At 34.2% G+C, this 14491-nt stretch overlaps 1 protein-coding gene across 4 annotated transcripts in view; it reads right to left on the bottom strand.

Annotated features, from left to right (window-relative positions):
- Positions 1-14491, bottom strand: part of WRN (WRN RecQ like helicase) — a 97970-nt gene that overhangs the window by 32421 nt on the left and 51058 nt on the right. For all 4 annotated transcript variants that reach the window (XM_081128246.1, XM_081128247.1, XM_081128248.1 and 1 more), the window contains 5 exons: positions 10873-11060; positions 7452-7626; positions 2875-3056; positions 1655-1756; positions 1274-1366 (listed from right to left, as the gene is read on the bottom strand). In XM_081128246.1, the coding sequence (XP_080984372.1) occupies positions 1274-1366; positions 1655-1756; positions 2875-3056; positions 7452-7626; positions 10873-11060 (740 nt within the window). The remainder of the gene's footprint in view (positions 1-1273; positions 1367-1654; positions 1757-2874; positions 3057-7451; positions 7627-10872; positions 11061-14491) is intronic.

Here is a 14491-nt window from a genome sequence, read left to right as displayed (position 1 = left end):
TTGACTCATGGATTATTGAATAGTATGTTATTTAATTTCCAAGTGTTTGGGGACTTTCCTGTTATCTTTCTGTTACTGATTTCTAGTTTCAGTCCATCATAGCCAGAAAACATACTCTGTATGAGTACAATTCTTTTAAATGTGTTGTTTTTGACCCAGAATATGGTCTATGTTTGTGAATATTCCATCTATGCCTGAAATAAATGTGTATTCTGCTGTTGGTGTGTGGAGTGTTCTATAAAAGTTAATTAGATCCAGTCTGTTGACAAGTCTTGTTCAGTTCTATCTTCTTACTGATTTTGTCTACTAGTTCTATTAATTACTGAGAGAAGATGTTGAAATCTCCAACTATAATTATAGATTTCTTTATTTCTCTTTCCAGTTCTGTCAGTTCTTTTGTTAAGTATATATCCACATGGAATTATATGTTCTTGGATATGATGGTTAACTTTATGTGTCACCTTGGGTAGGCTCTGGTACCCAGTTGTTTGGTCAAACACTAATATAGATGTTGCTATAAATGTATTTTGTAGACATGATTAATGTTTACAATCAGTTACTGTGAATAAAGATTACCCTTAAAAATGTGAGGGGGTCTTATCCATTCAGATGAAGACCTTAAAGAGCAAAAACTGAGGTTTGCTGGAAAACAAGGAATTGTGACTCAAGACTGTTAATATGGAAATCCTGCCCAACTTCCAGCCTGCCAGCTTGCCAACCCCTACAACTGAATAAGCCAATTCCTTAAAATCTCTCTCTCTCTGTGGGGAGAGGAGGGTGTTTCTCCAGAGAACCCTGACTGATACATTGGCAGAACAACCTTATGTAATGTCCTTATTTACCTCTGGTAATATTCTTTCTCCAAAATCTCCATTGTCAGATATTAAAATAACAACTCCAGCTTTCCACTAGTGTTTTCACTATTAGTTTGTATCCTTTAAATACCTGTAGATTTATTATGGACAGCATATAGTTGGGTCGTATTTTAAAACCAATTCTAATAACTTCAGCCTTTAAATGGTATTTTAGACCATTTATATTTAATGTAACTTGATATGGTTATATTTAGGTCTTTTACTTTATTGGTTTGTCTATTTATAAAGCAAAATACTCAATATTATTTGCTTTATCATTTATTTAAATAAACTTATTATTTTGTTTTTAAAAACTATAATACATATCATTTGACAAAAATCAATTAAAAATTATTTGCAAAGGAAGAAAAACAAAGAAAAGACTTTTAGAATATCCATCTAGAAAAAGAAATCTTTACCTGAACTTGCAATTATCACAACATTTTTCAGTTCCCATAATACCCAAGGAGGCCTTTCGTAGTTGTTTGTCTTCAAAATGAGACAAGATGATTCTACCCAAGAGAAAATTTAAAATTAAATAAAAGAACAAAAACATATATGTTAAATTCATTGCTGAAAATAATGAGGTGAAATCATCATTAATTGATTCACCTGGGACCTCATTATTTGGCTTCAGTTTACTGAGGCAAAAAGAAAGTTGTCTTAAAAATTCAGCACATGTGCAATACCAACAAAATGTTCTTTCTAAATACCTCTAATCATTTTGCAAAACTTTTTTCTTAAAAGAGCACCACCCATAAATCTATGTGATTAAATTATATAAAATAAATAATACATACTGTCGCCTACATCTGCTGGAATGAAGATATTTTTCCATCTTTGTCATCATCTTTAATTTGTATAATCGAAAATTTTCATTATGTAGCTCATTAAGTCGCTTCCTGTCAATTAAAAATATCACAGGAATATGTAAAATTGCATTAGTGATTTTGTTACAGGAAAAAGAGAACAGTAAAATGAACCCTATGTATCCATATTTGTACGATTCTGTGATTAAGATCTACTGTTCCCATTATACTGTAAGTTCTATGGAAACAGGTACCATATCTGCTTTTATTTATTTATCATTGTGTCCTGGGCATGGAGCTTAATGGTTGGAACATAGTGGGCACTAAAAAAAAAGGGGTATTGTTAAATGATTAATAAGTTAAAATTGTAATGGATAGGCACTCTAATAATTTTAATAAAATGGGCTAATATGTCCATTCAAGAGCTCAATTTATTCAGCTACATGGAAGTGCATTTTGAAAATTCTTCACTGTGGCAGGCCCATCATCAGTTACCACAGAGAAGTTTTTTTCCTGAAAAATTTCCCCCTATGGATGAGGGAATCAGTGGCTAAACCTGACACTGAAAATTTTTCAAGGTGAAGTTTTCCTTTCCAATATAAATTTCATAGAACTTAAGTGCCAATGAAATACTTGTTTCGTATTTACGTAGAATGGTTTTCCTGTATTTAAACACTTAAAAAATTTTTCATGACAGCCAATCAGCACAGAGCAACATGATTATCACACGCTGTCAAGGACAGGGGCATGCTCTCATAGAACTGACAAAGGAAACAAATAGTAAAGATAACCAAACAGCGGTGAGCAGAAGTTATTTGGAATAGGCACCACTATAGCATGGGATGAAAAAACCCAGTGAAACTGGTGGTATCTGAAGTAACTGTGGCTGAAGACAAATGGAAACCTGAGTGAACCTGAGGAGGAGAAAACAGCTTATGGGTGCACAACATTAGGAAATTATTGCATAGGATCTGTTACATTCCCAGTAGAGTCCCGATTTAGTTAATTCTTCACACTAAATAAGGCATGGCTGAAATAGGTCATCTCCTCTGGGTGGCAGCACCTACCACAAATGTTCTTAGATGTTCTCTGTATTGTATCATTTCAAATGCACTTGAATACATTACTTGAAATTTTGGATGCTGCCTCAAATGCTTTAAAGCTTATACGAAAAGAAAGAAAAAAATCTACAAGTGTGAAAATGTTTTTACCTATTTAAGTTAATGTCTGCTGGAGCCCAGAGTAGGTGACAAGAACTCTGAAGTCCATCCCGGCCAGCTCTACCCATCTCCTGGTAATAGGATTCCATTTCCTTAGGCGCACCATAATGAATGACTTTGCGAACATCAGCTTTATTAATGCCCATTCCAAAAGCTATGGTAGCTACGACACACTGAGAGTAAATAACAAGATAATTTGACAAAGTTTAGCAGAACTAAAATCTTACATTTTTACCTTTTAATTAGAATAATTAGTTCATTAACTAAAGCCCTTGGCATAAAACTGAATTTAATATAATTTCAACCAATCATTTATAGATTAAAAGATTACCTGTCCTGCCCTGGCTGGTGTTGCTTAATGGTTAGAGTGTTGGCCCTCGCACCTAAGAGTCAATGGTTCGATTTCCCGTCAATGTGTCTCTCTCACAATGATGTTTCTCTTTCCCTCTCTCTCCTCCTCCCCATTTTATTCTCTAAATATCAACAGAAAAAAATTCCTCAGGTGAGGATTAACAAAAAACAAAATAATTAAAAAAAAAAAGATTACCTACCCAATCTATAGATTAAGGATTAGTGACCATAATAAAATAGGACTTCTATTTCCTCTCTATAAGAATTAGCAAATAAAGTGGTTTCTCTCTCCCTTTAAGTACAAGACACAAAATAGTCTTAAAATAATTATTACATTAAATGAGACTTTGTGTTATTATGAAGTTTCAAGAGTTCTTACCCAATTGCACAGTATCTTTATATTTTCTAGCACTGTTCTAAGATGAAGCATCTCATTAAAGATGGTAAAATAAAACATGAATTTACCTCTGCATCTGTAAAAGGATAGAATTGGTAGAATACCTAATATACAGCAGTATACTGGGAAGAAGATTTACATAACTGGAGAAATTTCAGGGAAGAATTAATGACAAGAACACAAAAAACTAAACAAAAATTTTAAAAAGTATTAACAAGAAGAATTCAAGAAGTTGTGCAAGAAAAGCAACAATAATATACTACATGGCTTAGTAATAAAAAGCATTTACAGAGAAATAATTATATATATATGTACTTGAATATATATTGATCTAATTAAAATTTTGACATTAATATTGAGAAGAAAGGGGGTTAGAAATATATGAATAGGCTGAGGAGAAGGGAAGGAAGGGATATGAAAGAGACCTAAACTTTCATCTTTCATAGCAGGAAGTCAAACAGATGATGGCTAAAACTAATAAACAAATCCAATTTTTTTAAAAACCTAAGTAGTAGCAGTATAAGCAAATTACTGCAAGATATAGCAATAAATACCAAAATAATAAACTAAAAGAGTTGGAATGGGAAATAAAAGTAGGAAAGGGATGAGGGGCTGATGCTTTTCATTGTAAAACTGTAGAGCTATTTAGTTCTTTACATACATGCATTATTAATAAAAATTAAAATGCCTTTAAAAATGTGTTAATATGGACTAACATTAGCCAAAAAAGAAAAAAGAAAAAGAAAATGCTGAATGAAAGAAAGTACAATAAAGGTGAGAAATAAACACAGGAATGAAAATATATCAAGAAAAGGTTTTAGTGCTTAAGACTAGGCAAATTTGCTACATAAGAGTGAATAAGCAACAGAATTCTAGTTTTCTTTTTTAAGTGTTATTTCTTACTCAATTTTTCCAGCTTTAATGAGTTATAATTGACATATAACATTGTGTAAGCTGCCTGGCCGGGCGTGGCTCAACGGTTGAGCATCAACCTAGGATCCAGGCGATCAGGGTTTGATTCCCGGTCAGGGCACATGCCCGGGTTGTGGGCTGCAGCTGATCAATGACTCTCTCATCATTGATGTTTCTATCTCTCTCTCCCCCTCTCCCTTCCTCTCTCTGAAATCAATAAAGATATATTTTTAAAAAAACAACAAAAAAATATTGTGTAAGCTCAAGATGTATAATGTGATGGTTTGATACACATACATATTATGAAATGATTAATAAGGTTAATACTCAACACATTCATCATCTCATATAGTTCATTGTGGGGGGGTGCATAGATAACTCGTAAGATTTAATTTTCATCATCTGATACTATTCTTAGATGAGACCAACCTATTCTCTCAGGTGTAAGTAAAAATATTTTATCAAGTAATTAATTCACAACCTCATTCCAGAAAGAGAAGGAATTCAAGCCATCTTAAACCACAAATAAAATACAAAAGGACGTAAAACTGAAAGTTAAGATTAAAAGTAAAAATGAGTGATCATAGAGTAAAACTGCAAATCTACATCCAAAGGTGGTTAGATATGGTTATGAATAATCGGAAAGAAAAAAAATGTTTTTCTAAAATTATAAAATAGAAAATATTAAGATTCTAAACATCATTCAGTCCAAGATAATAAGAGCCAGGGAGGTGAACTGGGAAAATGAACTCTACTTTTAGGCTCACACTAAAGTATAAATCAACTGTAAAGACAGGAGTGTGAATATTTGGAATTCTGTACATGTATGCATTCAGTAGGCACTCAATAAATACTCAATGGCAAGTAATCAATACCAAGAGCACCATACTATTCTATATAGATGAGGAAATGTATTTTCATTCTCTTGAGAAGGTGTCTGGGAACTCTCACTTCATATGTGAAGCTTTCTCTCCAACCATTCTAAACTATTCACAATGGCAAAGAAAGACTACACTGATCAGTGGTCAGACACAACAGAAACCCTGATGTCAGCCTAGGGTGACACAATCAATATTAATCTCTTAATTTTCATAATGTGGCTAAAATTTTGCAACATCCTGTCATAAAAAGGGAAATATGACAGCATATACATGCATATACCCTTCTCAATATTAAGTATAATTAGTGATCACTGTGAGGTTTTTAAAACCATACTTCAAAGCAATGTTTCAATGAAGCTGTATATTGGCAGGAAACCCAGATGCATCCAACAAGTTTCCCATCACAACAAATTATACACAGAGAAAGTCTGTACTCTCTCATGTCTCTTAGGACATGTTTTTACCTAAATGAATAATTAGTAATACAGCATACTAGAGGAAATCATTGGTCAGCTAATGGCTCAAACATGGACTGTAAAGATTCAGTAAGCAGCAGCTAGTACGCTTTATCTGATAACTTTCAAGCTCCTGAGATAATAAAATAAAAATATAAGCATTTAAGGCTGTGGGTAAAATCTCTATTCTAGCCAGCTGTGATAGCTGTTCACACCTCTGAAAAGAGGAGGAAGAGAGAACAGGTGCTATCGGGCAGGTGCGCTGCACCACGGCAATGCAGAGTGCATTTTACAGAGTGTGCACACGCCACACCTGAGGTAACTGGTCTGAACAGTACTGCTTTGGGGTGGTTAACAACTACAAATAATAGGAAGTGCTGGAGAGAGAGGACATGGATGACCTACTGGACAGAAAAATGCAAAGTAGAAGTTCATCTCTTAACCTGAGAGGAGGACTGGTCCACAGGCTTATAGTGACTGTGGATACGATGTCGACAGTATGAAGTTGTTGATTTAAACCTACTAATGTGACTTGAATTTAAATCTTCCCCAGTGTTCTGTATGACACCCATGGAACCAGGATTCCAATCACTACAGATTGAAATCATTGCATAACTGCAAATCACTACAGGAATCTCAGCTGTAGCACCTCGCAGTAGCTTCATCGATACCCTTCCTCGCTTCAGTTTTCTCCTTCAAACCAAACCTGTTTAGTGCTGCCAGTCGTATGTTTCTATAATACCACATTATCTTGCTCAAAAACACAGAATAGATGGTGTTCAAACTCCATTCTGTGGAGCTCTGGGGATTATAAGATATCCACAAGGACTATCTTAGAGATAAGGAGGCTCTTGGACCCCTTTCTCACTCACATCAACTTCAATAAGAATTATTCTACTTTAACCTGTCTTACCTACTAGATAAAATTTCATTTAAATAAAATATTATAAGGCTAAAGTAGTCTGGACAACGTAGAGGCACTTCACACCAATCTCAGCCTGCCTCTACAAGTCTTAAGGCCCTCTGTAACCTGGCCAACCAACCTACTCAATTTGCTGAGTCTCTAACAGTTCCTCCGTGCCTTTATACCTTTACTCTAAGCCATTCCTACTCCACACTCCCTTTCTCTCCAACCACTCCAAACTGTTCACAATTTCCTGCACTCTCATATCACAGTGCTTTGCACATGCGAGCCCTCCCTTCTGGAATTCTACCACCAGTTCCTTTTCCCTCTTCACCGAATGGCCTTGCACACTTGACAAACTTCTACTCACTTGTTCAGACTCTACTCAAATTGCTTCTTCCTGGTGGACCATGCCCATTACAGAGCCTCCCTAAATAGCTAACATTCCCTCCTCTGTGCACCTCAGCTCTATCTACAGGCTGCTAGTTATACTAGTGTGTAAGAGTTTGTTCACATATGTATCTCCCACATTATACTTTGATTCCCTTTATTAGAGGAACTATTTTATGCTCAATACAAAGAAAGTATTCAATAAAGATTTGGTAAATAAATAGGAAAATATCTGTTTCCACTATGAAGAACAGAGTGTCATGATGATCGATCTTCACCTGAATTTCATCTCTCATGAACTTATGATGAACCTCCTTCCTTAACCTAACAGTCATGCCTGCATGGTATGCTCCACAGGATAACTTCAGTTTCCTAAGTTCAGCTGTCACTTGTTCTGTCATTTTCCTGGAAGGACAATAGATGATAGTAGGACCTTCAAATTCCCAGGTAGAACTAAAAAAAAAAAGAACATAAAAACAAATATGTATATGCATGCTTCACACCAGTTTAAATTTCATCTTATTTAATTTTCCTTAAAAAATTTTTAATTTCATTTCATTTTAATTAAATTTTAAACTTTAATTAAATTTTCCTTTTAGTAAAAGACTTAAAGGAGAAAGCATACAGAAAACAATAATATACTTTACATAAAAATCTAAAACATTATGACAAGCTGAATGTGGAAATGAATTATATTAAACCCCAAACATCTTTGAGTCAGTTTTTGTTCAAATTAAGGTTAAAACCAGAGACAAGTTTATTTATTTAAACAGAAGCCTTGATAAAAACCTAGCAACTACTGGAAATGCAATTTCCACCCTTTTGGAAATACAAAGCACCAGTTTAACAATTAATCTTCATTTACATAAGGTAAGTAAATATTTACATAGGAGAGTAAATAAAATTTACATTACATTATTCTTATTCTCTCTTACGATCATAAAATTGAATTTCTATGTTTACAGAAAAAACAAAGGCTTTCTTGTAATATTAAAAGATCATTTTTACAGTCCAAAGAAGTATTTACTACTAATCGTGAGACTATGACTCTTATAGAAAACATCTTACAAAGTCTGTTTTAATGTATTCGCAAAGATATATGCACCTCTCTGTACATTGCAGCATTATTCACGGTGGCTAAGACATGGAAACAACCAAAGTGTCCTGCAGTAGAAGACAGGATAAAGAAGGTGTGGAATATGTACAGGACGGAATACTACTCGGCCATAAGAAAGGGTGAAATGCTTCCATTTGCAACAACATGGATGGGCCTTGACAAAATTATGCTAAGTGAAATAAGTCAGTCAGAAAAATCTAAGAACCATATGATTTCACTCATATGTAAGATATAAAACTGAAACTCATGGACACAAACAGCAGTGTGATGGCTGTCAGAGGGAAGAGGGTGGGGTTAAGGGGGTCCTAATATATGGTGATGGGAGAAGATATGACTTTGGGTGGTGGGCACACAGTGCAATATACAAATCTTGTAACATAGAAACCCACACCTGAAACCTACATGTTCATATTAATTACTGTCACTCCAATAAATTTAATAAAAATAAATAAATAAATAAAATTTAAAAAAGAAAATGTTTTAGAAACCTGTGCTTATTTATTAAAAGTGTAAATGATGATTTCCATAGACCTTATTTAATTCCTTAATATATTCATTTCCATAAATACATTCATTTATGCTGATTTAATGAATACAAAAAGAGTGTACTATTTTAGATATAGAAAAAGTTATTTAATTTCTAATACATATACCCTTTGATGCAATTTTAAGTTTAATAATCTATAGCAAAAGTATAATAGTGAAAAAACTCTATGTTCATCATTATATGCATTCAACTATAAAATTCTAAGCAAACATTAAAAATTAAAAGTATACGAAACCTTTAAGAAGGACTAGGGTAAAGTAATGAAAATCATAAACAGAGGAGGGGAAATCAGTGAGTAATTGCAGAGTATTACCGAATAATCTACTCAAGGCAATTTTTAATAGTGACCAAATGGGCTTCCATATCAAGAACTCACAGTAGATAACTTCATGGAATAAGATAAAATAAATTTTTTTTTTTACAATTATTTTTAACGTACAAAATCTCACTTAAAGTACATTTAAGAAAAAAACTGTTGACCAAAATGTGGGTATCATAATATCCTATACATTAAGGCCCTAATTTAAGAGGACACAACATAGCAAAGATACTTAAATGAAAGGAAAAATCTGCAGTAACAATGGATATACTGTGAAACTACTTCTACATAAACTTAACAGCACTGAAAACTACAAGTGTGTATCAGTACAGTGCAGACACAGAAAAACTTGTAAACCTGAATGACAAAATATCAACGGTGATTATAACTGAGGAATGGGACGGGAAGACTGAAGAGTTTTTCAATTTATATGTATCTATATTGTTCAAATTAATACTAAGATGACATATCATTTTTTACATTTTTTAACAATGTACATAACAATGTACATATGTAGAAAATACATAAAAATTTGAACTTGTATAGCAGAAAAATCAAAAGAATAAAGATGACTCACTACTTTGCCAAGTAGTTTACTAAAGACTGTTATTCCCTCACAACCATTTCCTGGGGGGGACTGATCTTCACCTAACCGTAAATTAGATAGGTGAGGGAGGCTTAGCTATCTAATTTAAATGTATCATGAATATAGAAAACAAAAGATTAGGAGAGTAGATAACGATCGGACTGAGGAGACTCTAGCCTAGATTAAACAGCCTTCTTTACGAGAAGGGTTCCCGCTGAAGATGGAAAGGAAGGGAAGTACAGTGAGTAATCACTTCAGAGAGATCACCAACAGCCAGAATATATTCAGTACATTCTTGTCTTATTCTGAATATAGGACACTCGAGCCAGTAGCAAAACCCTCCATTTAATAACCCCCAAGAGTTATTACAGACTTACTACAGTTATTATCCATTAACCTAGAATGGATCTTCTCTTCTGTTTATCCCTTTCTGAAAAGGAAAACACTAACGATGCTCTTTAAACACTACTTGACTACATTTATTTTGTGTTTGTATTGGTAGAACAAAGACTATTTCCATGTATACTGACCTAAAAACACATTTCATGACTAGAAAATTTTAAGCTTTTCACTGAGCAGACAGATCAGGAAATAAGGCTGAAAGCTTCTTAGCATATAAAATGCCTGCAAACATAATAAGGAGGAAGAAGTACTAGTGACAGTTTCTTCACCAGTAAAATGAAAATAATATTAGCTTACCGAATAGTTATACAGATTCAACTAGATCACTCACATAAAGTGCCTAGGGTAGTACGTGGCACATGATATAGGCTCAAAAGTGTTTATTATTAAAATTACTTTTAAAAATTCCCTAATACTCAAGTTTGTCATATAATTAGTGAACTAGATAGAATTCAGATATGAGACTCATTTGTTTCTGTTGTTTACTTGTCAATTATTAAGAGTGTATGTCCTACTCATACAACAGTATGGAGTATAAAAATATTAGAAGAATTCATTTCTTCACAATTTGACTTTTCCTCAGTCACTATCTTGATTATGTATCTTGAACCAAAGCTAAGTAGAATTTGATGTTAAATAAACATTAGAAAGAAATAGTAAAAAATAATAATAGTAATTTTTTCAAAAAGGAAACAGTTACCAAAATTTATCAACCATGAAATCCTCACCTTGTTTTTTGCACAAGAAATTGCTTCAGATCCTGAAGGATGTTTCCTGTTTTTCGTCCAACTTCTAAATACAAGTTTGGTCTATCAAAACCAGTACAGGTAATCTGCGGATTCTTCAGGTTTAAACAATGTACAATGTCTTCCCGGATGGAGGAACTTGCAGTAGCAGTAAGAGCAACTACTGGAACCTGAATGAAGTACAACAATTTTTCGAAAAGGAGAGAGCTCATTAATTCCTAAAAATTCTACTGCCTTTTTACAGAGACTGGAAAACAATGACAGGAGAAACAGTGATTAAAATGCAACTTTCACGTTACTTTTTTTGAGAAGGAAAAAAATCCCTACTTATGTGTTTCTCAGCCTCTAAAATACATTTACTTTTTTAAAAATCAGGAATCATTTAAATAATATACTAAATCCATTCGATTTCAAAACATAATCTACCTTGTCTTATTAAATTAAGGCTACTTACCAGCTATCTACCTCTCCATTTACTATTTTTAACATTTATTTTATGTATTTATAATCATGCTGCTATAAATGGGGGTATCATTATGCCTTATTTTTTATTAATCTGTAATCCTCAAATTATAAACCCTTTCATTCACTGAAAATATAATTGTATATACAAAGCAATGGGTCTTTTCTTGTCTCTGATATTAAATATATTGGTTCATGGCTTCTCAGATCTAAAAGCAAAACTCTCAATGACCTGAATATCCTCTCTCCAGTTTTACTAAATTAAATACGGCATACTATAAATAAGAAAAGTGCATAAAATGAAACATCTATTATTAATTGATTCCTTGAGCAACCAAGTCAGGTTCTATTTTCAGCCTAGCACAGACTTTTTGACTGTATTAGCAGCCAAAGCAGGAGGCACGGCACATACCAGGAAAAGTTATGAATATGTAATCTTTCCAAAATTCTAAAGTAGGATCACAACATACCTCCCATTAAACTAGATTTACCATTTTTGTCCCTATTATCATAAGGAGTTATAATCCACTATGCTATTATTTCATAATCAGAAAAAATGAACTGAGTCTTAAAGTTGTTCCTAAATCATTAGCTGTTCTACATCCAAGAATACAACTTTTTTTTTAGAGAGAGAAGGGAATATCGGTTTGTTGCTCCACTCTATTTATGCATTCATTGGTTTTCATTGGTTGATTCCTATGTGTCCTGACCTGGGATTGAACCCGCAATCTTGCTGTATTGGGAAGACGCTCCAACCAACTGAGCTACCTGGTCGGGGCTCTTAAAATATTCTTTTTGGCCCGCTACAAATATAGTAAACAATATCCTCATAAAATAGCTCTTAGATACACCACATTTACCTCTAACTAGATGTGAGATTTTGAGCTACTTGTTTCACTCTCTATACTTTGGTTTCTTCATCTATAAAATGGCTTCAAATAATAGCAACAATCTCATAAAGTTATTGTGAAGACCAAATGAGATAAAACATCTTATGCACTGAACATAATGCATAGTACACAGGAAGCACTCAAAAAATTTCAGCTATTACTGTTATTGCAACAAGTGAAAAGAATTCCATACAAAAACTTCAGAGCCACAGGCACTACTCCCAGATTTGCCACTGACTGGCAAGGGCTAACTTCTCCTGGCCTCGGTTTTTTCATCAAAATATGAGACAGAGAAGGCTACATGATGTTAGATTCTGTTCTAACAAAAATTCCTACTTTGCCACTAGGAACTCCCTATTCAAGTGACCAGCTAACAGTGAAAAAAATCATTATAAATTCAGTCTTTTGTCTCCAACACTCTAGAAAGTCAGTTAAGAATGTTGCTTCCACAAATAGAGAATGGAATAAAGTAATAAAATATATTAAAGAAACAATAGTTATTTACTTTCACTTCAGAAATGAATAGAATCTCTTCTCTTAGAAGCTTGTTGTGATTTATGACATTTCAAATTTATAAAGTAGGATGAAGCTTAAAAATAATATGTAGGTTGGTTATGAGAAAGGTGACCATACAACCTGGTTTGCTGCAACACTCCCAGTTTATGCTGTCATCACAACATAATTATTAACAGCTTGTACCCCTTAATTGTCAAAAGCGAACTGTTATGGATGATAAGTTATACTGTTACCTATATCAAGTTCTTAACTCATAAAACTCTTATTCTTTAAAAGCTGGCAAAAATTTGTTTCCTTGGTAATAAGTGTCAAGTTTTGCTAAAACAAGCAATAAAATAAAAATTAATCTTGTGACTATAAATTTAGGAATGATATAGTCATATACTTCAATGGTGTTGGACCTACAGATTCAGAGAATTATAACTATTCCATCTGCTTCTAAATTGGGTCATGTTGCTAATTCTAACTTTGTACTCCATAATACTAAGGCAGGACAGTAAGAAGTTAGGAAAATTCCTAGGCAAGTAGAATGGGGAAACTGAGACAAAATAATTTAACAAGGACAATTTGAACAACTTACAGACTGCAAGACCTATCTTCCCTGACCAAGGACACTTAAGAACAAATGGTTTATGCTTCTTCTCCCTAACCAGAGAATAAATAGCTTAAATCACCCTGGTTGGGGAGACAGAGAACAAAGACCCAATTAATGCCACTTGTACCAGCCAAATCCAAGGACAATGAAGTCGGGGGAACAAATAACAAAAACTCAATTAAAGCAAGACAGACCCAAGATCAAAGTAAAACAGTGAACCTGACCAGAGAATAATCCCAAACTCCCCTACATGCTCATTTTAATGTGTCAGCATATTAAAAATGTACCTGTAAAGCTGATTAATATTCTGCTGAAACCCTCCCCTAAGTTTCTCAACCACAGAAGAGAGATAAAACGCTCAAGACAAAGGATGCCAGTGTGGCTTCTCTCAGGAGTGCACCCATGCCCCTTCGGGCATGAACTTTTTATTTTCTTTCTCCTAAACTGTAAGGGCCCCACAAGCCTTGCAATCAGGAGAGCAGTGGGCAGCGGCAGCTTGTCCTGGGTTTACTCCCTGAACCTGTCTCCAAGGCCCCCTTTTTCTCTAATTTTCCAGTGAGGTAAAAGAGGCCCCACCTTGGCTCACTTCTTTCACTGTGACTTTTACTTCCCAGGGAGCTAACAGCAGCCCTGCCTTGTCTCTCTGCTTTCCTATTACATTTCTAGGGAGCCAAAGCAGAGCACCGCCTAAGCTCTCTTCTGTTGCTTCTTCTACCCTGAGCTCTTCCTTAGTTTCACTGTCCCCAGCTTTAATAAATATACTCTCAAAATCGCCTGGACATGGATCATGAAATCTTTCCTGCACAAAGTCAAGAACCCACACACTACTAGCGGGCCAGAGGCAGACCAGCTCCGGGCTGGTCCTAGTCAGTTAACATTCTCATGCCTCATTCACTCATTCCAATTAGTTATTGAGTGTGTACTGTGCACTGATCTTTGTGAAAGGACTCAGAAGAAAGCAATGGAAAGAATTGACTTGTCTGGTGGATCTCACATTTCCTCTTATTTGAATTTTATAGAACTTTTAGACTGATGTAGAGCTTTCTGCCTGGCTTCTCTTTCTTGAGACTCATTTTGTCTGACTCTCTCCAAAATGGAATCTTGTGCCAAACAGTTTAGTGATTTCTATGCTATTTTT

The sequence above is a fragment of the Miniopterus schreibersii genome, assembly GCF_964146895.1.
Source record: "Miniopterus schreibersii genome assembly, chromosome: 2".
NCBI classification, from domain to species: domain Eukaryota; kingdom Metazoa; phylum Chordata; class Mammalia; order Chiroptera; family Miniopteridae; genus Miniopterus; species Miniopterus schreibersii.
Note: the sequence above shows the minus strand (reverse complement) of the source record. Positions and strands in the feature narration are given on the sequence as shown.